The sequence below is a fragment of the Anomaloglossus baeobatrachus genome (genome assembly GCF_048569485.1).
Source record: "Anomaloglossus baeobatrachus isolate aAnoBae1 chromosome 5 unlocalized genomic scaffold, aAnoBae1.hap1 SUPER_5_unloc_17, whole genome shotgun sequence".
NCBI classification, from domain to species: Eukaryota; Metazoa; Chordata; class Amphibia; order Anura; family Aromobatidae; genus Anomaloglossus; species Anomaloglossus baeobatrachus.
Window position 1 is genome coordinate 133,026 of NW_027441792.1, and position 27,525 is coordinate 160,550.

At 47.7% G+C, this 27,525-nt stretch overlaps 1 protein-coding gene across 1 annotated transcript; it reads right to left on the bottom strand.

The window, feature by feature from the left end:
- Positions 1 to 2,419: 2,419 nt before the first annotated feature.
- Positions 2,420 to 21,587, bottom strand: LOC142258896 (uncharacterized). The gene is made up of 4 exons (XM_075331456.1): positions 21,534 to 21,587; positions 13,809 to 13,932; positions 13,612 to 13,725; positions 2,420 to 6,026 (listed from the first exon to the last, which is right to left on the bottom strand). Exons 1-4 carry the CDS (start codon positions 21,585 to 21,587, stop codon positions 5,023 to 5,025), a joined length of 1,296 nt encoding a protein of 431 aa, XP_075187571.1. The 3' UTR covers positions 2,420 to 5,022.
- Between the last annotated feature and the right edge of the window lie 5,938 nt (positions 21,588 to 27,525).

The following is a 27,525-nucleotide window of genomic DNA, read 5'->3' on the forward strand; positions in this document are numbered from 1 at the left end:
CCTGAATAGTAAAGTTCAGTGTGCCAAATACAGCCTTTGTAAAAAAATCAGTGTTAGAGTTCGGAGTTCGGGTGCTTTATGTATCCTAACCACTCGATCTAGCATCGGTGTGCTCGGATACACTCAGTGCTCGGCCCAGTGTGAGCCGCTTGCAGTGTGTGAATGGCTTTCACGGGGAGGTAAAAACATTGTTATAGGTGTATTGTGCACAAGGAAAAAATTCCGTCATCCCTCCCCCTGTAATAAATACTCTGTTAATGGCCGGTTACATGTGGGCGGAGACCCGAACTGTCCAATCAGTGGCTTCCAACGGGGTTCAGGTCAAGTCCGGTTTCCGAACTAAACTTTATTTAAAGTCTGACTGAAAAAGCCGAACCCGAACTTCAACGGGTCCGCTCATCTCTATTTGTGGGTAGCCCCACAAAAATAACAATCCCTTTGGATATTAGACATATACAATCCTTCCATTTTTTTTTTATTACAACAATTATCTTTTGCAAAAGGGATTGTTTTTATAACATAAAGAGCCCAGTTTATGCGGGGACCACTCTTGATGGATGAAGTGCCTTTTCATGAATCTGGAGCGTTTGACGAGTAGCATGTGGCTTCTTCTGCTATGCTAGAAATATTACTCCCATCAGACACTGGAGTGAGATTTTTGGCATAGGGAACACCACAGCTCATCATGAATTTAAGGAGCTGTGGTGTCACGCCCCCGTCCCACCCAAACTCTGCCAATTTTGGAGTGAAATGGCAAAATCTGCCAAAATTTGAGAACTATGAATTGATCCAAATTTTTGGGACTTTTCACAGCTTCTGTAACTTTTTTTTGGCATACAAGCTTTGATAAACTGGGACCAGACTGTCTTAACAACTTTCACATATCTAGGATGCATAGTGCGATTCACTTCTGCGCTGTCACGGCTGGGGACAGAAGCTATACCAGCTGTATATTACAATACAAAGGGAAGGGGAAAATAATGCCCTATCACTAGGGAAAGAGTGAAGTGGTGACCCCTGACAATACAGCTCACCCTCACTGCCCTCACCAACCCTATACAGGTTCTGCACCTATCGCCGAGCAGCAATACCTCACCCTAGGCAAACCCTGATCTGGGCCTAAGTAAGAATGGCAGGTATGAGCTCTTCATCAAACTGACGCTAAGGGAGACAAAAGGAAACAATACAGGGGAGACACAAATGCTACCACCTGAGCCCAGGTACATAGCAAAATTCAAACACTTATCTTAGGAGTAGTTACCACAGAAGTCTGTAGAACAAAAAGAGGAGACAACTGCTGCAAATCACAGACAGGATCAACTATAAACCTCACCCAAAGCACCCAAGGGTGAGGTTTATAAAGGAAGTCAGAGGCTCACAACTGAGAGAGAAAAAAACTGACAGTTTTCCAGAGTCATAGAGTCCGCTGCTGCAGAAACAGAGAACTGTCAGTTAACAACACGTTCTGCAAATTTTTGGGATTTTCCAACACTTCTGCCATTGGATTCTCTGCCGGCCGTGACAACTCTGTGACATCCCCTCACTATTTTTGTGCTAAATGCCTACAGCTCTGACTCAACTCCAGAGGTTCACAGGCAAAATCATCACATCTAAACAATAGAGAAACAGGCATGAAGAATATACATTTACAAGCATTTATTAACAAAGTCAAGTTTTGAAATGCAATTAGATACAATATGATATACTTCAGAGTTCCTATCTCCAATCTGGGGCTGTGCTTTGTAGTCAATGAATCAGTGGGCAACCTGAGATTAGTGAATTATCTAAATATAATCCAGTATCAAAAGCTTTCACAAATGTTCCTAAAGGCTCTCAAAATACCCAACTTACTAGCAAAGTGGAGCTCGAATTTCCACTTTGTGGGATCTTAGTATGTAGAGCGGGATCCCACAAATCTCTGCGGCTGCTCTAAGCACAAGAAGTAGCTCTGTCAACTAATCCAGGGCTGTCACAACCTTTTTTTTAAGGTTTTACTAAAGTACTTAAGAAGGATGCCGCAGAGCTGGGGTCGTAGAGCTCACTCTTCCACTGTGAGGGTGATCACTGAGGGTTGTGGGATCTCACAACCTTGAAGTTCCTTTTGGGGGACATTAGGGACACTTCAAAAAGTTTTGGTACTGGATTATATTTAAAAAATTCACTAATCTGCAACTTTTCACTGTTTTAGTAAATAATAAAGGCAGCCACAGATTTATTATAAGCACTATTTAGAGGGAAAGTCATTAACACATTGCGCTAGAAACTGGGGGATATTACCCTTGTAACAGAGTCAGCAGCAGATCCCCCTATAAGGCTGGAATCACACTTATGCATGTAAAAATCGGTCCGAGTCTCATGCTAGAAAGTGAAGGAGGACCCCGGCACACAGTCCAAGAAAAATTGAACAGTCCAGGTATGGTGTGCTTGAATGATTTTTATTTTCACAATTAAACGGTACTGTCCAACGTGTCGGCTCGTACAAGAGCCTTCATCAGGGACGGAAAAGTACTGGGACATGCATGATACAAAAAAAGAGAGAAAACAGAAAATGATTTACAATTATATCATGACATGGCACAAAGCGTCAAAAAATTGAGAAAACAACATATTAGCTATGGGGGGATGTGGAAGAAAGGGGACGGTGTCGCAATGTGAATGTGAAGAAGTGGTGAGGATATATACAGCCGTATAAATAGTCAGTGGGATAAGGGAATTAAAAATTGAGAAAGGAAGGAAGGAGAAAAAAAGGGGGAAGAAAAGGAAGAAGGAAAAGAAGGGGGAGGGGGGAAGAAGGGGAAGGAAATGGAAGAAGAGAAAGAAGAAAGGGAGAGAAGGAAAGCTCAAGAGAAAAATGAGAAGGGGGGAAGGGGAAAGATGCTAGAAAGTAGCATGAGCTCTGTTCACGTTATGATCAGAGTGCAATGCAACTGCAATGCGATTCTGTGATTTTTCAATTGATTGTAGTCCGTGTGTAATCCGTGTTTGATGCGTACGTGATCCGTTTTTATTCTCAGCAGCTATGTCATCTGCCATTCAGCTCTGCTACATGGCCGCTGAGAGCAGACACAGACAGAGCTATGTAGCAGAGCTGAATGGCCGCTGATAGTAGACACAGACAGAGCCGCGCGATCAGAATGAAGTCAGATGAACTTCACCCGACTTCACTGTCATCCCGCGGCTCTGTCTTTGTGTCATGGCCAGATTTTCGGTCACCGGTGAAGGTATCACCGGTGACCGCAGATCCCCTGAGTGACTGCAGTGATCTCCGCTATCAGCGGTGCCATCACTGAGGTTACCTGCGGCCACAGCAGAAATCCTCTCGCTGAGATCTGTGGCCGCGGGTAACCTGAGTGACGTCATCGCTGATAGCGCGACTCACTTCAGTCGCTGCGGGGAGCTCACAGAGAGCAGTCGTGGTCTGTGACCGCTCTCTGTCAGCTTCCGATGTAACAGAGCTGAAAGCGTCGTGGGACCTCTGTGGATTACGTCGGACATGGAGGGGTATTTGGGGACTTTAATAAAATGGTGAAAGAGGTTGTTGTTTTTTGTCATTTATTACAAATAAAGGATTTTTGGATGTGTGTGTTTATTTTCTTTAACTAACAGGTTAATCATGGAAGTTATCTTGGGGAGACATCTGCCATGATTAACCTAGGACTTAGTGGCAGCTATGGGCTGCTGCCATTAACTCCTTATTACCTCGATTGCCACCGCACCAGGGCAATTCGGGATGAACCGGGTACAGTCCCGGGACTGTTGCATCTAATGGATGCAGCAATTCCGGGCGGCTGCAGGTTGATATTTTTAGGGTGGGGGGCTCCCCATAACGTGGAGCTCCCAATCCTGAGAATACCAGCCTTCAGCCGTGTGGCTTTACCCTGGCTGGTATCAAAATTGGGGGGACCGCACATCGTTATTTTTTAAATATTTATTTAATTATTTAACTTCATGATATAGACCCGCCCACTGGCAGCTGTGATTGGTTGCAGTGAGACAGCTGTCACTCATCGTGGGGGCGTGTCTGACTGCAACCAATCATAGGCGCAGGTGGGCGGGGAAAGCAGGGAATACGAGATTGAATAATGAGCGGCCTGCTTTTTCAAAAGAGAAGCCGCCAGTGTGAACGCCGTGCAGCGCCGCGCCGGTGATCGTGGATCGGTGAGTATGAGAGAGGGGGTGGGAGGGAGAGACTGACATGGACAGAGAGAGAGATAGAGCCAGAGAGAGAGACCGACCGACCGACCGACAGAGAGAATAGAGACCGACAGGGAGACACCGACTGACAGAGATAGATTGACCGACATTGTCAGACCTCACTCATTTACCAGTGTTTTCTGAAACATGCGATAAATGTATTTAGAAAAACGGATGTCACTAGGATGGTGTGTGTGCCGTCCCTGTGACATCCGCTTATTTACCCGCTCCCATAGAGTTGCATTGGAGAGACTTGTGCGAGAAACTCACCAAAACGCAGCATGCTGCGATTTTTTTCTCAGTCCGATTTGGACTGAGAAAAAAAATAGAAGATGGGAGCTGCCTCATTGATTAACATGGGTCCGAGTGCAGTGTGAGAATTTCTCGCCATTGCACTCGTGCGAGTTAATCACAAGTGTGAAGCCGGCCTAACAGTGCGTCATGACCACATTCTTATGGTTTGAAAAATACGATAAGTTTAAAAAGAGAGAAAATAGTTCTATCCCTCACCAATTCTTACTTGAGCAATTGTAGCCAATTTTTAAATAAAACCCTTTGAATTATAGTACATCATGATGGCTTCTCCCATGTGACTCATCTGACAACAGAACCTGATTAATGATAAAAAACATTTGGCAAATTCTGAAAACAAGAATGGCTGCTCCGCTCTGTTGGTTTTCTGATGGTCGGCAAGACTTGATTTACCAGTTAAGCATTTCAATTATTCACAGAATGAAAAAGGTTCCTTCCCTATGCGGCTTCTTCACATGTTTAACAAGATCTGATTTCTAAGAAATACATTTTCCACCTTCAGAACATAAAAATAGTTTATTTCGTGTGATGTTTTTGATGGTAAACAAGACCTGATTTCCTAGTAAAACATTTACCACATTCTGGGCATGAAAATGGCTTCTCCCCTGTGTGAGATCTATGATGCCAAACAAGATCTGATTTCCGAATAAAACATTTCCCACACTCTGAACATGAAAATGGCTTCTCCCCTGTGTGATTTTTCTGATGTCTAACAAGGTGTGATTTCTGAATAAAACATTTCCCACACTCTGAACATGAAAATGGCTTCTCCCCTGTGTGAGATCTATGATGCCAAACAAGATCTGATTTCCGAATAAAACATTTCCCACACTCTGAACATGAAAATGGCTTCTCCCCTGTGTGATTTTTCTGATGTCTAACAAGGTGTGATTTCTGCATAAAACATTTCCCACACTCTGAACATGAAAATGGCTTCTCCCCTGTGTGAATTTTCTGATGTCTAACAAGGTCTGCTGTCCGAATAAAACATTTCCCACAGTCTGAACATGAAAATGGCTTCTCCCCTGTGTGAATTTTCTGATGTTTAACAACGTTTATTTTCTGAATAAAACATTTCCCACACTCTGAACATGAAAATGGCTTCTCCCCTGTGTGATTTTTCTGATGTCTAACAAGGTGTGATTTCTGAATAAAACATTTCCCACACTCTGAACATGAAAATGGCTTCTCCCCTGTGTGAATTTTCTGATGTCTAACAAGGTCTGATTTATGTATAAAATATTTCCCACACTCTGAACATGAAAATGATTTCTCCCTTGTAGGAGCCGTTTCATGTTCCACATCCCTTCTGTAACTTTTATTTTGCATACAATTCTGTGATAAATCAGAATTTTGGACTTGTTTGAAAAGATCAGATGATAGAGCTTTCCGAGGAAGGACTGGAGGTATATCTGGAACAGGAGCATGCTCTTCATATGTATCATGTGTTATACTTTCATCATCTGTTTTAAATTCTGAAGATATTAGATTTCCATCTGAACTCCTGATACAGTTATCGGCTAAAAATAAACACAACGTTATTATTTTTTATGATATAATTTTGAAAGTAGATTTATTTTTTTAAACCAGAACATACGAAATTAAATTAGGAAACAAATTATTCTTAATTTGTTTTCCAATTTTGAAATCTTAAGCGGGCTTTACACACTACAATATATCTAACGATGTCTCGGCGAGGTCACGTCGTTAGTGACGCACATCCGGCATCGTTAGTGACGTAGTTGCGTGTGACACCTACGTGCGATTCGGATTGTACGAAAAACCGTGATCGCATACACGCCATTCAATAGCTAAAAATTGAATGTCCGGTTGTTCAATGTTCCCGAGGCAGCACACATCGCTGTGTGTGACACCCCGGGAACCATGAACACATCTTACCTGCGTCCCGCCTGTAATGCGGAAGGGAGAAGGTGGGCGGGATGTTTACGTCCCGCTCATCTCCGCCACTCCGCTTCTATTGGCCGGCCGCTGTGTGACGTCGCTGTGACGCCGAACATCCATCCCCCTTCAGGAAGTGGACGTTCGCTGCCCACAGCGAGGTCGTATGGAAGGTAAGTACGTGTGACGGTGTTTAATCGTTTGTGCGACACGGGCAACAAATTGCCCATGGCGCACATACGAAGGGGGCGTGTGCGATCGCATACGAGATCGCATATGTGATTGCAACATGTAAAGCAGCCTTAAGAGTTATATCTTCATTAACTCGGATCTCCCATTCCTAGCACCAGTTCTATGGAATGCGCTACAGTAAATAATCTAATTGATTGTCGCAATGTGACTGTAGGATAATGAGGGACAGGAGGCTCCTATACTTTCCCTAATGCTAGGAGACCTTAGGCTATCCCTAACCTCTGGATTCTCCCTGAACGTGGAAGTATGGCAGGAGTATGATGGAAATACAGATTAAGAGACAGATGGGAAAACCAAAATTCAGACACACTACAAACTCACAGAAATAAACAGTGAGAGACTAAGGAGAAAAGCAAGAGCAGGAAGGCAGAAACAAAAAAACAACAAGGGTTAACATCACAACTGCTCACAGCAATAATGCATGACAACCATCAGTTTGTATCACAACACCTCACCAGACCTGTATAGGTAAACTATAGCTGGCATTAATGGAATAGTCCAGCCAGCATATACAGAAGGGGAGCGAATGATACTGACTCCCCTACAGCATGTGATGAAAGACATTAACAAGGAGCCCAGCAGAGAATAAGTCTTGCTAGTCTAAAGCGGGCTTTACACGCTACAACAAATCTAACAATGTGTCGGCGGGGTCACGTCATAAGTGACGCACACCCGGCATCATTAGTGTTGTTGTAGCATGTGACAGCTACGTGCGATTGTGATTGAACGTAAAACCGTTCATGGCATACACGTCGTTCATTTCCTTAAAATTGCACGTCGGGTTGTTCAATGTTCCCGAGGTACCACACATTGCCGTGTGTGACACCCCGGGAACGATGAACAGATCTTACCTGCGTCCCGCAGCTCCCGCTGGCAATGCAGAAGGAAGGAGGTGGGCGGGATGTTTATGTCCCACTCATCTCCGCCCCTCCACTTCTATTGGCCGGCTGCCGCGTGACGTCGATGTGACGCCGAACGTCCCCCCAACTCCAGGAAGTGGATGTTCGCCGCCCACATCGAGGTCGTATGGAAGGGTAAGTATGTGTGACGGCAAATAATCGTTTGTGTGACACGGTCAACAAATTGAACGTGCCGCACATACGAAGGGACGGGTACGATCGCAAGGTGTAAAGCAGGCTTTACTAAGTATGTGGTTCGACGCCTGCATCTCCGTGCGCTGCTCACAGACATCCGAGGAGTTAGCAAGCAGAGTGCCAGAATCTGTAATTTCCACAGATCCTGATGCCGCCATGAAAGTTGGCGATGCCTGCAAGCATCTCGTTGTGACATTGATCCACAACATAGACAATTTCAAAAAGGGTTTTTTTTTCAAAGATGAAAATAAAATAGAGATAGATGCCAAACATTTAATGGGCTTGTCCGGGACTATAACGCTGATGGCCTATTCTTAGGCTTTGTAACCAAAAGGTAGCATGGTCTTGCTGTCTGTGCAGATAAACATTAGGTCTCCAAGTCATCAAGACCGGCGATGTACAATGAAAATTGATGTCAGGGACTGAAGTGAGATTTGTGGCATAGGGAACATCGCAGTTTGTTATGAATTAGAGAAACGGTGACACCACACCCTTCTTCTGGCCAAGCTCTGCCCATTTTTGCAAAGCTGGTTAAAATTGGCGTGAAACCTCCAAAAGTTGCACAATTTATTTTTTGTACATTCATTTATTATTGACTGTAGAATGGCTATGACGTATCAATGTTTGGAATCAGCGGTACAAAATGATGTTGATGAAATAGAGACTCATGACTGTAAGGCACTAGAGTATTAATAAGTGCTGAGAAAACCGTGCAATGTAAAAACAACAACGGTCATCATAATCAAAGCAAACAAGAGACTATCAAAATATAGCTCTGCAGTGCAGCCAGGCCAACCATCTGTCCTTATAAAATCCTCCGGTCTTCTTTCCAAGCTTATTGAGTAATTCACTGGGGGCAAAAAAGGGGGTTTTCAGGTTCCATCTGGTACCAAACATCAATGATGTATTTACTAGTGTCAAGACTAACATAATCCAAAAGCTCAAAAGGACCTATTGGGTAACAGGTTTCCAATTTCATTGCAACATCCATGTCTTCCTTAGATGCATGACCTCTTTCATGAAGATGCACGGATTCCATTAGGTATGGTACCAGAAGACGGTTAACAATGAACCCTGGGATGTCCTTATGTAGCGCCCAAGCACCAGCATCCGAGCAGCTGCTCGGATCCAGATCTGCGGTGGCTCGAGCGGTCTTCAGACCTGAGAGAGGTCGCGCGGACACTCGAAATAAAAAGGGGGGTATTTACAGGGGATTTTGTGGTTAGAGTTCGTGACGCCACCCACGGTGTGTGGTAAGGTGGAGTACCACCGCTGCTGTTGGGAGCACAAAACCGAAATTCTGAGCACCACTGCAGCAAGGAGGGAGCACGCTTGGATCCCATGCCCGATGGTGTTGCTTGTTAGCCTGTGACCTTTCCCTTTGCACCTTCTTTACTTGTTGGCCCCTGTAGTTTAAAACTAGTCGGGTCCTGCTCACCTGTATGGCTAACGGTGTGAGCTTGCTCTCAAAGTTCACGCTTGGTATTTTCTGGACTGTGTATTGGGAAAGTCCTATCCCCCTCGTTGCGCTAGTAACCCGATTTTGGAGTGGGTGGAGAATGAATCATGAAGTCTTCGCCCTCGTTGGGTAAATTACAAGGACGCTTGAAGCTACTTCCTGGCCTAGGGTCCAAGTACCCCGTCGTGCCTTGGCCCCTGCCCGGAGACGGCTCAAGGCCGCCGGCTGCCCTCCTCGGCAGTTCCGTGCCCCTTGACACGATCCCCTGCGACTGGGGTTCCAGCTCGTACCAGGACCAGACAAACGTCTGCCACCTAGTACTGAGGAGCCCAGCTCCTAACCTGTGACCTCTCCTCTCAAGAGTCACTTCACAACTCCCCTCTCTTCACACTCCTGACCCTTCCAAACCAACCCCCCCCCCCTAAGTAGGCAGCCTTATTCCCTTCAGGCTACCCAATAGCGTGTCTGGTGGGTGTGGTGGAGCGTGTTTCTAGGATTTTTGATTGTCTTGGCTCTTAGCAACACGAAAAGTTCAGGGACCCGTAACCAAGGAGGTGGATACTGTGCATAAGGGCAGATTGCACAATACCCTGTGACGACCTGATAGGCCAGGGCGTCACACTTACATGACACAGGCATCTTTCCTAGTGTTTAACTGAAGTCCATGAGAGAGTCAGAAGTCGTTTGGCTATTCATTGGTGTTTTAATGACCTCCACCAGCTTCATCATTGGTACTGGATTAAAGAAATGCAGCCCTCCAAACTGATCCTGCCTAGTTGTGGAGTTGGCTATGTCAGTTATTGCCAATAAGAATGTGTTGCTGGCAAATAGGGTGTGTTCTGGTGCAAATCTGTCCAGTGTCTTGATTAGTGCATTTTTCACTTCCAAGTTTTCTATTATGGCTTCCACCACCAGATCATTGCTGTGCACCACGGCCGCTGGGTCTATGCGTGTGCCGAAGTTTGAGAGGGTTTTGCTGATGAACTGTGAAGCAGCCTCAGGTTTGTCTGCAAACATCTTCTTAATTAGTTTAAACCAAATTATCCCAATAAAGCTATAGATCATTAAAAAGTTCCTTTATTGATGGCATATTAAAAAACATAGACACAAACATTAATTAAAAATCAAGGCAAGGGGAGCACGTACTAAACCCACAATAACCAAGCATATACAATAAATGTACTAAATCTTTAGCAGGCCAAATAACACGCTCAAAGTATAGAGCATTACAAAAGCAGTTTACAGCATCCCTATATTGGTAAAATACCAGCAAAAATCTGCATTAGTATGCACTAATAGCTGCCCATTATCACACTTAGCTCATATGAATACCAGACCTGCTGTCATATTAATGGTAAAATACTGCTCCCCTGCCAGCCACTCCAACACGTGTTTCACACCGCTTCCTCAGGGAGTGATGTGGAGGGAGACAGTGAGCGTTCTTATATAGGACCGGCACATGTGTAGAATTAATCAATCTCCCTATACCTTCATATGTGGCGCCACCATGTCAGCGCCCCGACCGGAAGCCCAGGAGCGCGTCACCGTCGACCACGTCACACGCAGACGTGGGAGAGAGAGACGCGTCCCCTAGCAACCGCCGGGACGCAAAAAAGCGGCGCACGGCAAGGGGAATATCACATGCTGTAACCAGGTCACATGACCGCATTGTGAAACCGCCCTACCAGGAAACCCAGGGGCGCACCACCCCAAACCACGCCACCAATGCCTAAGCATATGATGACATGGATGGGGGAATCGCATCCCCAGGAAAACCCAGGACGTCAGATGAAAACCGCATAACAAAGGGCAGATAACATACTCGAAAGGTCATGTGACCTGGTTACAGCATGTGATATTCCCCTTGCCGTTCGCCGCTTGTTTGCGTCCCGGCGGTTGCTAGGGGACGCGTCTCTCTCTCCCACGTCATCGCATGCCCTCTGCGCATGCGTGTGACGTGGTCGACGGTGACGCGCTCCTGGGCTTCCGGTCGGGGCGCTGACATGGTGGCGCCACATATGAAGGTATAGGGAGATTGATTAATTCTACACATGTGCCGGTCCTATATAAGAACGCTCACTGTCTCCCTCCACATCACTCCCTGAGGAAGCGGTGTGAAACACGTGTTGGAGTGGCTGGCAGGGGAGCAGTATTTTACCATTAATATGACAGCAGGTCTGGTATTCATATGAGCTAAGTGTGATAATGGGCAGCTATTAGTGCATACTAATGCAGATTTTTGCTGGTATTTTACCAATATAGGGATGCTGTAAACTGCTTTTGTAATGCTCTATACTTTGAGCGTGTTATTTGGCCTGCTAAAGATTTAGTAAATTTATTGTATATGCTTGGTTATTGTGGGTTTAGTACGTGCTCCCCTTGCCTTGATTTTCAATTAATGTTTGTGTCTATGTTTTTTAATATGCCATCAATAAAAGGAACTTTTTAATGATCTATAGCTTTATTGGGATAATTTAGTTTAAACAAGTTGTTGGTTTATCCCGGTAGGATATAATTGTGATGATTTATGGTCAACTCTTCTAATTTTGGGTTTAAACATCTTCTTAAGGCTGCTTTACACGTTACAATTTCACATGCGATCTCGTGTGTGATGTGACACGCCCCCATCGTATGTGCGGAACGTTTAATTTGTTGCCCGTGTCGCACAAAACAATTAAACCCCGTCACACGTACTTACCTTCCATACGACGTCGCTGTGGGCGGTGAACATCCACTTCCTGAAGGGGGATGGACGTTCGGCGTCACAGCGACGTCACACAGCGGCCGGCCAATAGAAGCGGAGGGGCGGAGATGAGCGGGACGTAAACATCCCGCCCACCTCCTTCCTTCCGCTTTGCCGGCGGGACGCAGGTAAGATCTGTTCATCGTTCCTGAGGTGTCACACGGAGCGATGTGTGCTGCCTCGGGACCATTGAACAACCGGACGTTCAATTTTTAGCTAATGAATGACAAGTATGCGATCAACGTTTTTTCGTACAATCCGAATCGCACGTCGGTGTCACACGCAACAACGTCACTAACGATACCGGATGTGCGTCACTTATGACGTGACCCCGCCGAGACATCGTTAGATATATTGTAGCGTGTAAAGCCCGCTAAAAGCAATACATTTTATTAGATAATTTTTGGTAGTTTAAAAATTTGGTATTTCAGTGTGCGGTTGTAACTTTTTTTTTTCTATTATCTAGCTATCTACACACACACACACACACACACACACACACACACACACACCAGCCTGTCTCCTCCTCAGCTTTAGACTCCTGCAATTAAGAGACCTTTGGTCACATGACGTGATGTCAAAAAGGTTCTTAAGCAGTCCTATAATCGGTATATAAAAACTGGGGCCGCTAGGAGAATGCGGGCACTGTGAAATTGCCCAGTTTGCTCTCCCTTTCCCCTAATACCAGTCCTGCATGCCAGCCTGTCTTCTGTTCAATTCTTTGAGACTCCTGCAATTAAGAGACCTTTGGTTACATCATGTCACATGACTTCATCAAAGGTCCTTAAACAATCAACCTTAGAATACAACTGATGGGGTCCCTAAAGGCCCAGTCACACGCTACGATATATCTAACGATATGTCGGCGGGATCACGAAATTTGTGATGCACAACCGGCATCCTTAGAGATGTCGTAGCAAGTGACATCTCCGAACGACTGTTAACGAGCAGGAATACTCACCTTATCGTTGCTCGTTGACATGTCGTTCATTTCCATAATGTCGTTCCTCCTTCTGTGCGCCGTTTGTTCATCGTTGTCGAGGCAGCATACATCGCTACGTGTGACACCTCGGGAACGACGAACACAGCTTACCTGCATCCCGCCGGCAATGCGGAAGGAAGGAGGTGGGCGGGATGTTACGTCCCGCTCATCTCCACCCCTCCGCTTCTATTGGGCGGCCGCTGTGTGACGTCGCTGTGACGCCGAACGTCTCTCCCCCTTCAGGAAGAGGATGTTCGCCACCCACAGCGAGGTCGTCCGGGAGGTAAGTACGTGTGACGGGGGTTCACGACATTGTGCTCCACAGGCAACGAATTGCCCGTGACGCACAAACGACGGGGGCGGGTGCGATCGCTCATGCAACTGCACGATATATCAACGAGTGTGAAGGGGCCTTAAGAGAGTGGGGTTCCTGAGAAATTGCACAGTTGCAACGCTGGTTCTTACTGTAACTAGGGCTTATTTTTAGGGTAACAAAGCATTCGTGAACCCTCTGCAGGTCTTTGAGTTGCCTTCATAATGACACAGAGAAGACACTAGAAGCAAACAGCAGAAGAAGCAGAAGCAAAGAAAATACAGATGAAATAAACCAGAACAGAAAGCCTAAAAATGTAACCACAAAATTAGTGCAGAAAGTACATGAGTAGATATCTCTTACTGGATAGAGCTGGAGGAAACACATCCTGAGGAACATCGGGGTCTTCTTCTTTACAGTCCTGTGGGAGAAGAGGACGGGGACATCTCTCTGGTGTTGTCCTCTTACTGGATAGAACTGGAGGAGACACATACAGGGACTGAATTCATTCCTTACATACAGATAATTATAGGCCGTGTGTATTTAGTCCTGTCTATTACCTGGTGATGTGAGGGGCTGGGGAACCTCCATCATGACGTCCTTGTACAGATCTTTGTGTCCTTCTAAATACTCCCACTCCTCCATGGAGAAATAGACGGTGACGTCCTGACACCTTATAGGAACCTGACACATACAATGATACCGTCACCCCCGATCCCTTCATAGCGTTACTGTATAATGTCCCAGCATTCCCAGCAGTGTCACCTCTCCAGTCAGCAGCTCAATCATCTTGTAGGTGAGTTCTAGGATCTTCTGGTCATTGATGTCCTCATGTATCGGGGGGTGAGGTGGAGGCCCCGTGATTGGGCTCAGGGGTCTTCCCCATCCCTCAGACACAGGGGCCTGACAGCGCTCACTAGAGGTCTTCTTCACTACTGTGTAATCCTGGTTATGGAGAGACACAGTAATAAATCTCACTCCAGACATTTCCAGAATCCTCACCTCTCCAGTTCTGTCCATCTGTTATTCCCATAGATAAGAATGATGTAATGTGACGTCATCAGAATCTCTCACCTCTCCAGTAAGCCGGAAGAGGATCTCTAGGGTGAGGTGTAATATCCTCTCCGCCATCTTGTCCCTGTCCATATCCATCCTTCACGGGGCAATCAGGAGAATTCTCTTATATAGAGCGATTGTTCTCCCCCAGCATCTAATGTGTATGGAGCCTGAGCCCAGTAATGGGGAATCTCCACACACCTCCACCTGCAGAGCCGCACACTAGATATATAATACCCTGCACCTACCTCCACCTGCAGAGCCGCACACTAGATATATAATACCCTGCACCTACCTCCTCCTGCAGAGCCGCACACTAGATATATAATACCCTGCACCTACCTCCACCTGCAGAGCCGCACACTAGATATATAATACCCTGCACCTACCTCCACCTGCAGAGCCGCACACTAGATATATAATACCCTGCACCTACCTCCTCCTGCAGAGCCGCACACCAGATATATAATACCCTGCACCTACCTCCACCTGCAGAGCCGCACACTAGATATATAATACCCTGCACCTACCTCCACCTGCAGAGCCGCACACTAGATATATAATACCCTGCACCTACCTCCACCTGCAGAGCCGCACACTAGATATATAATACCCTGCACCTACCTCCACCTGCAGAGCCGCACACTAGATATATAATACCCTGCACCTACCTCCACCTGCAGAGCCGCACACTAGATATATAATACCCTGCACCTACCTCCTCCTGCAGAGCCGCACACTAGATATATAATACCCTGCACCTACCTCCACCTGCAGAGCCGCACACTAGATATATAATACCCTGCACCTACCTCCACCTGCAGAGCCGCACACTAGATATATAATACCCTGCACCTACCTCCACCTGCAGAGCCGCACACTAGATATATAATACCCTGCACCTACCTCCACCTGCAGAGCCGCACACTAGATATATAATACCCTGCACCTACCTCCACCTGCAGAGCCGCACACTAGATATATAATACCCTGCACCTACCTCCACCTGCAGAGCCGCACACTAGATATATAATACCCTGCACCTACCTCCACCTGCAGAGCCGCACACTAGATATATAATACCCTGCACCTACCTCCACCTGCAGAGCCGCACACTAGATATATAATACCCTGCACCTACCTCCACCTGCAGAGCCGCACACTAGATATATAATACCCTGCACCTACCTCCACCTGCAGAGCCGCACACTAGATATATAATACCCTGCACCTACCTCCACCTGCAGAGCCGCACACTAGATATATAATACCCTGCACCTACCTCCACCTGCAGAGCCGCACACTAGATATATAATACCCTGCACCTACCTCCTCCTGCAGAGCCGCACACTAGATATATAATACCCTGCACCTACCTCCACCTGCAGAGCCGCACACTAGATATATAATACCCTGCACCTACCTCCACCTGCAGAGCCGCACACTAGATATATAATACCCTGCACCTACCTCCACCTGCAGAGCCGCACACTAGATATATAATACCCTGCACCTACCTCCACCTGCAGAGCCGCACACTAGATATATAATACCCTGCACCTACCTCCACCTGCAGAGCCGCACACTAGATATATAATACCCTGCACCTACCTCCACCTGCAGAGCCGCACACTAGATATATAATACCCTGCACCTACCTCCACCTGCAGAGCCGCACACTAGATATATAATACCCTGCACCTACCTCCACCTGCAGAGCCGCACACTAGATATATAATACCCTGCACCTACCTCCACCTGCAGAGCCGCACACTAGATATATAATACCCTGCACCTACCTCCACCTGCAGAGCCGCACACTAGATATATAATACCCTGCACCTACCTCCACCTGCAGAGCCGCACACTAGATATATAATACCCTGCACCTACCTCCACCTGCAGAGCCGCACACTGGATATATGGCTGCTCTGTGCTTCCAGGACCTGTGATGATGTCACATGGAGGGGAGGAGTCAGGGTCACATGATCAGCTCCTCAGTGTATGCTAGTGATGGGCAGTCCGGCTCTTTTTGGTGATCCGGTTTCCATGGCTCCGTTCACCAAAAAGAGCCGGCTCATTCAGATCGTTCTCGGCTCCTTATTAAATGTGTGTTCACCCCAGGTGAACACATTTAAAATTACAGTGATGCTGCTGAAGCCACGCCCACCCGTGGCTGAACCCCGCCCACCTACAAAGGGACCAATTAGATCGCCGGGTGGGCGGGGTTTAGCTGCGGGTGGGCGTGGTTTCAGCGGGGAAAGAGCCGTTTAGCAATTTTAGTGGCTCACTTTGGTGATCCTCTCGTTCCCTGCAGAGAGCCGGATCTTTGTGTTGGATCGTTCGAGATCAACACATCACTATAGTAAAGGCATCATGTGTTTGGTAACAGTAAAGGACGAGGATCGCACCGGCCAACGCGTTTCCAGCAGTTGTTGCTCTTACTTAGAGCATCCATGTAATAAAATTGTGGCGCCCCTGAATATATCAGGGTGCCACAGGGTTCTGCAATCCTTACCCAGGGTGCAGGGCCTACCCCCCCCCCCCCATGGTTCCAGGTTCCTAATAACCGGTGTCACCATATCAGCACTACAAATCCCAACCACACCTCACATCAAACCTGTCAGACACACCAGTGGATTGGTTAGGCTGGGATAGCGCCACCCACCTAGGGGTCAGGCAGACTGGTGGGAGGGAGGAAGTGGAGAGCAGAGCAGTTGAGTAGTAGCCCTCAAATAGTGAGGACCTGGGAGTTGTAGCTCCCGGGGAGTGAAACCAAGGTTGGGTCGCAGACGGTGGTCCGGGACCACAGGAGTCGGGGACATTGGATAGGGTGCGATGGACATAGTCTAGGAGGACTGTCGGCATCAGAACCCCAAAAGAACTGACCAGTACCGAGTACGGCGCGGTACAGGACCCTAGGTCAGGAGCAGGTTCATCCGTCCTGATAATTACTTGGGAGGGAGAGTATCTTCATGAACTTCCCTAGGATCTCAAAGATTGAAGGCATCAGCACAACGCGGGGGATAGGGTTTCCCATATAAAGCAGCTTAATAGCTTAAAGGGAACCTGTCAGCAGAAATTTCGCCCAAAAGCTAAAAGATTCCCCCTCTGCAGCTCCTGGGCTGCATTCTAGGAAGGTCCCTGTTATTATTGTGCCCCATGTGAGACCAAAATAAAGCCTTTATAAAGTGCTACCTTTTTGTATGCAGCTTCTGTAAATCTGACACGGGGGCGGGCTCTCTGCCGTCCGTTATTCTGCCTCCTGGTCCTGTCTGCCGCCCCCATCGCTCCTTTCCATATCTGATGCACCGCCCACTGCTCCAGCCATCCCCGCGCATGCCCAGTGCCAGTCTCACAGGACTGAGCAGTGTGACCGCTGGTGACGTGTGCGCAGGCAACTGATTATGGGCGGGACTGTGACTGTTATCAGCAAGTACCTGCCCATAATCTCGTGAGCGCGCAAACCTCTCCAGCGGTCACACTGAGCTCAGTGTAGATGCTAAACTGTATGGGCTGCTTCCAGGTATGACGTCCCTTTGTCACGTGATAGTATTTTGAACACGCCCCTATCACGTGACAAAGGGACGTCATCCCTGGAAGCAGCCCATACAGTCTAGCATCTACACTGAGCTCAGTGTGACCGCTGGAGAGGTTTGCGCGCTCACGAGATTATGGCCGGGTACTTGCTGATAACAGTCACAGTCCCGCCCATAATCAGTTGCCTGCGCACACGTCACCAGCGGTCACACTGCTCAGTCCTGTGAGACTGGCACTGGGCATGCGCGGGGATGGCTGGAGCAGTGGGCGGTGCATCACATATGGAAAGGAGCGATGGGGGCGGCATACAGGACCAGGAGGCAGAATAACGGACGGCAGAGAGCCCGCCCCCGTGTCAGATTTACAGAAGCTGCATACAAAAAGGTAGCACTTTATAAAGGCTTTATTTTGGTCTCACATGGGGCACAATAATAACAGGGACCTTCCTAGAATGCAGCCCAGGAGCTGCAGAGGGGGAAGCTTTTAGGTTTTGGGCGAAATTTCTGATGACAGGTTCCCTTTAATTGAAATCCCAAGTGCCAGCCATGAAGAGCACAGCTGCCCTACACACAGGTAGCGGGGCCCCAACAGCTTCATGCCAAGGGGCCACAACAGACAACTAAAATTGTGCATGGAGGCAGGGTCCGGACTATCAAGTGACACCGGTGGGAGCGGACATCCGGACGGGCTCCTCTGTAGTGACTGGATGCACAGAGACTTTGGTTTATCTTCAGTGTAAGAGTCTGCTTTATAATCCTCATCCTGCACCAGGACTACCCACAATGAGTACCCTGGTCCCCTGCACCCTGCGCTCCCAAATATCCCACACCAAAACCCCAGAGGCCGGGGCCTTCCCTACCTGCGGAGAGACTGACACTTTGCTGCTCCACACCATCTGCCCCGGTACTCTCCAGCAGCGGCAGTACTCCCATTACCGCAACCCACAGGTGGTGTCACGAACTTCTTCCCTGTAAATATCCGCTTTCAAGGATCGGAGTGTTAGCCGAGCCCGGGTCCAGCCCCTCGAATCACAACCACCCCGGATTCGAGCACCCCGGTCTGCGCCGGGGCGGCACAAAATCACATACACTTATAACATATGGAAGACTAGGTGGAAACTAATGAGACTTCGGCAAGTCCTAATTATTTCCAACCCACCTGCCGCACATCATCACAGAGGGGAATGGAGGAAGGAGAATGGGTTCAGAAATTATCCAAGACAAATAAGGTAGGAAATAGTTCTCTAAATTTGCAGAAATTATACATTGATCTACAACATATCGGGCGTAACAGACACTCATATCAGCAGACTCATTATACATGGTAATATCCTTCTAAGCATATCTAACACATGCGACAGATATAACGCATACATTTAGCTGAAAAAGAGTTGAAATTAAAGAAGGAAAAAGCGCGTCTAGAAGCCGACCTTGCAAAAGTCGCCATAGACACGGAAGCAGCAGCAGAAGCTGAAGTACAGGCTTTAGAAGAAGCAGCATGCAGCGACAGTAACAGTTTCAGCTTAAAGGAAACCTGTCACCAGTTTTATGGCCTATAAGCTGCAGCCACCACCAGTGGGCTCTTATACACAGCATTCTAACATACTGTATATAAGAGCGCAGGCCGCTGTGACAACATAAAAAACACTTTATAATACCTAAACCGGGCGCTGCGGTGCTCGTTGGCCCCGTGGGCGGCGCTGTTCTCCGGAACCGGCGCCTCCTCTCTCTGCCATCTTGCTCCTCTGTCTTCTGAAGCCTGTGTGCATGACGCGCCGACGTCACACACATGCGCCGGCACTGATGTCCTGCGCAGATGCAGTACAATACTTTGATCTGCCCTGAGCCCGGCCCGGAGACCCGACCGGAAACTGTGCACACAGGGGGTACTCGGACCCTGAAGCCAGGACCGAAGACAGCGGCCTAGCTAATTAACTGATTGAGGGCAGGATTATAGGTCCTGTCCCAACCTAAGGGTACCTTCACACTTAGCGATGCAGCAGCGATCCGACCAGCGATCTGACCTGGTCAGGATCGCTGCTGCATCGCTACATGGTCGCTGGTGAGCTGTCAAACAGGCAGATCTCACCAGCGACCAGTGAACAGCCCCCAGCCAGCAGCGACGTGCAAGCGACGCTGCGCTTGCACGGAGCTGCCGTCTGGAAGCTGCGGAGACTGGTAACTAAGGTAAACATCGGGTATGGTTACCCGATGTTTACATTAGTTACCAGCGCACAGCTGTGTGTGCAGGGAGCAGGGAGCCGCGCACACTGAGCGCTGGCTCCTTGCTCTCCTACCATAGCTACAGTACACATCGGGTTAATTAACCCGATGTGTAATGCAGCTACATGTGCAGAGAGCAGGGAGCCGCGCACACTGCTTAGCGCTGGCTCCTTGCTCTCCTAGCTGCTGTACACATCGGGTTAATTAACCCGATGTGTACAGCAGCTACATGTGCAGAGAGCCGGAGCCGGCAGCACAGGCAGCGTGAGAGCTGCAGATGCTGGTAACTAAGGTAAATATCGGGTAACCACCTTGGTTACCCGATGTTTATCTTGGATACAGCTTACCTCAGCTGTCAGACGCCGGCTCCTGCTCCCTGCTCGCTTCATTTGTCGCTCTCTCGCTGTCACACACAGCGATCTGTGTGTCACAGCAGGAGAGCGGCTTTGAAGAAAACGAACCAGGGCTGTGTGTAACGAGCAGCGATCTCGCAGCAGGGGCCAGATCGCTGCTCAGTGTCACACACAGCGAGATCGCTAATGAGGTCACTGCTGCGTCACAAAAAGCGTGACTCAGCAGCGATCTCGGCAGCGAGCTCGCTGTGTGTGAAGCACCCCTAAGGCCCGAAAAGTAGACAACCACCCAACAAGAGAGATAGAGCCACTGCCAGGGCCTGTAGATCCCACGGGTCAGCGTCAGGCGGGCATGGCTCCTCAGGCACACACAAGCCGGGAGCGGATTCCCGTGTTCCACACCGGAAAGTCAGAACACACAACAACACTAGTGCAGAGGAAAGGATGGCAACCACCAGCCCGGGTGGGGAACCAGAGTACAACCGGATGCGGCGGCCGCCCACCAGCACCTTGGTTTCCCAAAAGACTTGTGTGATTTCTTCCAGTGTGAGTAAACAACTCTCCCCCAGTCCGTCTGGGCGTGCAAGCCCCTGCCAACGCCATACCCTGCACAGAGACACTGGGCCCCGGGGCAACCATCTCTACCCACGGAGGGGTTAACATCCAGCTGCCATTACACCTCCCCTGGGTGCTCCCCACAACAGCAGCGGTGGTGTCGCACTTCACCACACATCGTCGGTGGCGTCACGAACATTCTACAAACCCCGTATAAATACGTCCCCCCTTTTTATTCGGAGTGTCCGCGCGACCCCCGGGTCCAGGCGACCCCTCGAGCCATACCGTAGGCCCCGGATCCGAGCAGCGCCGGCTGCTGGCACCGGGGCGGCACACATTCATTGCGAGAAATTACCTCTGACTAAACCAATAAAAGCTCCTAAAGCAACGCGGAACTCATGATAGTGACAAGTTACACGGAAGAGGCAGAGTTATTCACAAAATGAAAAAAAAAAAAATAACATGTAAAAAAAAAAAGCGTCCCGTGAGGTCCCCATTCTTTTGGCAAATCGGTCCAGCAAATGAACGTCCAAACCCCCAAAAGCAAGTCCTCCTCTACCCGCATAGCTTTCTGTTCTCCGAGCTGCTCCTGGTGAGCTGCCAAAAACTCCATAGCACGGATCTGACACCATCTGAAAAAGAGAAAATTTTTACCAAAGCAGTAAACTGGTCTGATATACCTAAGGAAATGTACCGCCCCACGGCCTCGGCTGCGACCGCCGAGCCGCTGGGATCCGTGCTCGTACTGCTGGCGGTGGCTCGAGCCTCTCACGGACCCGGGGGTCTTGTCTCTCTGAAAGGGGGGGCCGCTGGCGCTGGACGCGGGGGATGCGGGGATGCTGGTGTTGGGGTGGGTTTTCTGATGCCACCCACGGGTTGTGGTGATATGGGACACCACCGCTGCGGTATGGATGGATGGACTCCCGGAAGCGATGGCAGGGCGCAGCTCAGTTGTTAACCCCTCCGTGGGTAGGGGCGGTGTGTCCCGGGGCCCGGTAGCGGGGAGGTGCGGTGAGGGGCGCCGTGCTGTAGTGCGCTGCGTTAATGTAATACTCACAATTAAGTCACTCAGAGGCGCTGGTAAACCAAACAAGGTGGAAGACGGGTGGCCCACGGCCGGCTGCAGCACTGGACGGTGTGACAGGGTCCTCCTTCTCCTGCACCTAAGCTCTTGTGGACCACGGTGCCTAAGCACGGGTGGTCCGCTCCCCGGCGGGTATGTCGTGGGAGTTCCTTTGCCCGCAGGCGCTGGCCCTCGGATCTATGGCCTCTGGCGGTGGCTGTTATCCTTTCTGGTTGGGCTGTTGCCGTCAATCGGGACTTTGGGTGGGAAAGGACCCCGGGAGGTCCAGACCTCAATCAGTTAATTCGACTAATGGTGGCCTACAGCCTAGTCTGGGTCTGAGTACCCTTCCTGGTAGACTGCTGGCTCCCCGGTTCGGGTCCGGCGGGCTCCAACCCTGTCGAGGTCCCTACGGTTCCACCGGTTGTGTTCCCGGTCTCCTGCAGGTGGCCCATGCCGTCTGCCTGCCTGACTGTGTGTCGGTCCTGGGCTCCTACCCAGGCCCGAGCAGCGCTGTGTCTCACACTCCTCTACTACCACTTCCTAACATCAACTGAACTAACTGCTGTTTTCCTGCCTCCGGCCAGCAGACTCCTCGGTGGGCGTGTCTTTCTGCCTGACTTTGCCCACCTGGTGTGTCTGTCTAGCACTGAGAGAGGCAATCAGGGCTTGATTGATGGGTGTTACCTTCCTAGTGTGTGAGGGGGGTGGGTGCGTGTAATGACCTGTGACCCCTGGGCTCCAGGGCGTCACAGAAACAATCAGTACATGAAGGCTCAGTGGTTTGACCTTGGAATTCGAATTCAAAAGATCAATTTCAACACTTTCAGTATCATAAGTCATAACAAAGATAAACAGGACTTGTTTTTTGTCTTGGAAAACCAAATTGTATTATTCCACTTCTCCTCCTGTCATCGAGCCTCCGCATGTCTCCCAGCAGGCAGAAGTGAGCACCTACCTACCATTTTCTTCTTGAAAATGAATGCAATCACAAATTCTTTGGTATTATTATCTTCATTTATTTTGCTTGCAATGAAAAAACACAAAAGAGGATGAAACAAAAATCAAATCATTGATCATTTAACACAAAACTCCAAAAATGGACCAGACAAAAGTATTGGCACCCTTAGCCTAATACTTGGTTGCACAACCTTTAGCCAAAATAACTGCGAGCAACCGCTTCCGGTAACCAACAATGAGTTTCTTACAATGCTCTGCTTGAATTTTAGACAATTATTCTTTGGCAAACTGCTCCAGGTCCCTGAGATTTGAAGGGTGCCTTCTCCAAACTGCCATTTTGAGATCTCTCCACAGATGTTCTATGGGGTTCAGGTCTGGACTCATTGCTGGCGGCTTTAGTAGTCTCCAGTGCTTTCTCTCAAACCATTTTCCAGTACTTTTTGAAGTGTGCTTTGGGTCATTGTTCTGCTGGAAGCCCCATGACCTCTGAGGGAGACCCAGCTTTTTCACACTGGGCCCTACATTATGCTGCAAAATTTGTTGATAGTCTTCAGACTTCATAATGCCATGCACACGGTTAAGCAGTCCAGTGCCGGAGGCAGCTAAGAAACCCCAAAACACCAGGGAACCTCCACCATGTTTGACTGTAGGGACCGTGTTCTTTTCTTTGAATGCCTCTTTTTTTTCCTGTAAACTTTATGTTGATGGCTTTTCCCAAAAAGCTCTACTTTTGACTCATCTGACCAAAGAACATTCTTCCAAAACGTTTTAAGGTTTCTCAGGTAAGTTTTGGCAAACTCCAGCCTGGCTTTTTTATGTCTCGGGGTAAGAAGTGGGGTCTTCCTGGGTATCCTACCATACAGTCCCTTTTCATTCAGATGTCGACGGATAGTACGGGTTGACACTGTTGTACCCTCGGACTGTAGGGCAGCTTGAACTTGTTTGGATGTTAGTCGAGGTTGTTTATCCACCATCCGCACAATCTTGAGTTGAAATTTCTCGTCAATATTTCTTTTCCTTCCACATCTAGGGAGGTTAGCCACAGTGCCATGGGCTTTACACTTCTTGATGACACTGCGCACCGTAGACACAGGAACTTTCAGGTCTTTGGAGATGGACTTGTAGCCTTGAGATTGCTCATGCTTCCTCACAATTTGGAGTCTCAAGTCCTCAGACAGTTCTTTGGTCTTCTTTCTTTTCGCCATGCTCAATGTGGTACACAAAAGGAAACAGGACAGAGGTTGAGTCAACTTTATTCCATGTCAACTGGCTGCAAGTGTGATTTAGTTATTGCCAACACTTGTTAGGTGCCACAGGTAAGTTACAGGTGCTGTTAATTACACAAATTAGAGAAGCATCACATGATTTTTCAAATAGTGCCAACACTTTTGTCCACCCCCTTTTTATGTTTGGTGTGAAATTATATCCAATTTGGCTTTATGACAATTTGTTTTCATTGAAGACAAATTAAATGAAGATAATAATACCAAAGAATTTGTGATTGCAATAATTTTCAAGAAGAAACTGAGTATTATCTGACAGAATTGCAGGGGTGCTAATACTTTTGGAAAAACCACAAACAACTATATAAAAAAAAACACCAAAAAGGAGCCAAGACAAATGATATGTGCAGACACAGAATGTGGTGAACCTTCCTCATAAAGATGGCTGCAGCCAAGGTGCAAGATGCTGATGTCACAGCCACTCAACCTCCACACTAGAGGGGAGGGGCGGCTGCTTAGCATAAGACATGCACACTAATAAGGCTTGCACTGGGAGCCCATCATATAATGAGTGAAATGTACAGTGTCTGAACTGTAACCTATAAATGACGCCTCCTTAGGAAGGAGGCGGGTCGCCGGCCAGAGCGACGTCGCAGGGCAGGTAAGTGCGTGTGAAGCTGCCATAGCGATAATGTTCGCTATGGCAGCTATCACATGATATCGCATGTGCGATGGGGGCGGGGACTAGCGCGCTCGGCATAGCTAGCATCGGCTAGCGATGTCGCAGCGTGCAAAGTACCCCTTACTATTGAGCTATACCTCAATCACGACAAAAGGCAAATTGTGGAAAGGAAAAAAACGACAAGGAAATCCCACTCACTGGGTGAATTACTTACCGAAATAAACAAAGCCAATAACAAAGGGTGCGACTCCAAATAGGGGAACGCTGGAGCAAACATGAAGGAACACAAGGTGATTAATAAACTTAACAAGCATTAAATCATCAAGCTGTGTATTATAGAAAGATCCCGTCACGTAATTAATGACCATTCAAGGAAAGGACTAAAATGGCTCAATATAAAAAGAGGAATCCAAGAAGGGCGTGTCATAAATTAATGTCTGACTGCAAAGCGACCAAAAGACGCGGAAAAATCAGTGACAGTGTGAATGAACTGGTAAAACGAAAGGCAGACCCGATGTCTGATGATGACAGTGTGGATGAACCGGTAACACGAAAGGCATACCCGATGTCTGATGATGACAGTGTGGATGAACCGGTAACACGAAAGGCATTCCCGATGTCTGATGATGACAGTGTGGATGAACCGGTAACACGAAAGGCATACCCGATGTCTGATGATGACAGTGTGGATGAACCGGTAACACGAAAGGCAGACCCGATGTCTGATGATGACAGTGTGGATGAACCGGTAACACGAAAGGCATACCCGATGTCTGATGATGACAGTGTGGATGAACTGGTAACACGAAAGGCATACCCGATGTCTGATGATGACAGTGTGGATGAACCGGTAAAACACAATGCATGTTACTGATGCACACCTGCAAGATGTGTTGGAATCGGATACATATAGATTTTATATATAATATATATATATATATATATATATATATATATATGTATATATATATATATATATATATATATATATATATATATATATATATATATATATATATATACACACACACATACATACACACATATGTATACAGTGTATAAACACATAAAAACGCACTCGACTTAAATGTCATTATCTTGTATGCTGGAGTTAACAATGAATGCCTGAGAAGCCCATGAATGCATAGAAAATAAGATATATATATATATATATATATATATATATATCTGGTCATACAAAAACTAATTATTAGCAATACCGTCGTATACCGACATTAAAAAATAAAAATAAACACAAACACTCACTGAAATATTATTTATAAATAAACGATCAAGTAATGGAAAAGTCAAACTTAAACTTTCCATTCCTGGGATAGAAGCCATGTACCAACACCACAGGCAGCAACTTTACCACTGAGCCACACATTACCACTGAGCCACACATTGTAGACATGCCATCACATCAACTGATACTGAACGGTGAATAATTGTCTAATAAGGAATGGCTAATAATTAGGTAGGTAACAGAGGGCTGTCATAGCAGAAACTGACCCAGAGTAGGTGGTGGAACCAGAGGCCCCTGTAGGGGAGAGGGAGTGAAGCTTTGTTGGCAAACCCCTCAAAAGCAGATGCAACGTGTGCGCATTGTAAATAGTAACCTTGTAAATCAGCAGCTCTAATATCCTGGGGCAAATCCATGACGCCATGTTCCCATCCATAGCAATTGGTTATGTGGTCTTTCAGGGGCATGTCAGTGTTTTACTGAATGCACCCTGACTGCTGTGCCCGGGTAGTAAGGGGTTAAGTTCCCCTCTCATGTCCGATTCTCCCTCCTCCCCTTCCAAAGGGTTTATCCAATGGGAATGTTGCCATAATCCCTTTCTTTCCCCTATAAATATTCCCTCTGTTCCGGGATCCGGTCTCTCCTCACCTTGTGAGATCCGGACGGTGCTGTCCCACCCTCCCTCCCTAGTTTTTTGTTTATTCTTTTAAAGTCACAGCGGTTTCAAGGAACACAGTTCAATTACGAAGACTAAAGTGCGCCGGAAGTCCGGCCTGGCACAAAGTTTCGTTTTGAAAATGTGGTTATTTATAATGGTTAATTGTGCTGTGACCGACCTCCATCCACAACAAAAGATGAGAGATGTTTACCAATTTTATAAAGCTCTCCTAATAAAGTTTGTATTTTGGTTAATTTGTCTCAGAGTGGTTAATCGGACATGGGAGGGTTTTTGGTTGAGGGTAATCTGGTCTCAGCAGTCAAATGAGGAGGTGGAGGGGTGAGATAGCGAGGAAAAGCATCCCTGTGTATGCCAGAAGGGGGTGTTTTACAGTACTCCGATTACTAGCAGGGCGTAGCATACACTTTATTACTGCCTGGGAGTTGATTTGGTTAACTAAATTTTTTTTTAAAACTGGAATCATGCCTTGTCTCTCCTCCCAAAGCCCTGGAATAAGGGTACTCACCACTGTCTTGAGGAACCAGGAGGGGCTGGCTGGCACGCAGATGCCTGGAGGTCGGCGGTAGGACCTATGATGTCCTTCTGCGGGGACATTCCGAGGAGCGACAGGATTTGCAGATGATGAAGGTGAAAGCTGTAGTGAGGGTCTTGAGTGATGACTCCTTCCTGAAACCTGTGGTAAACCAAAACGCCTGCTCCGG

Bases quoted from the DNA above. Each gene is read 5' to 3' on its own strand.
- LOC142258896 (XM_075331456.1), bottom strand. From the start codon at position 21,587: ATGGAGTTTTTGGCAGCTCACCAGGAGCAGCTCGGAGAACAGAAAGCT. The intron at 13,933-21,533 runs GTAGAGGAGGAC...TGTATGTGTCAG, and splicing joins GAGAACAGAAAGCTATGCGG to GTTCCTATAAGGTGTCAGGA. The intron at 6,027-13,611 runs GTAAGAGATATC...GTTTATTTTTAG, and splicing joins GTTTCCTCCAGCTCTATCCA to CCGATAACTGTATCAGGAGT.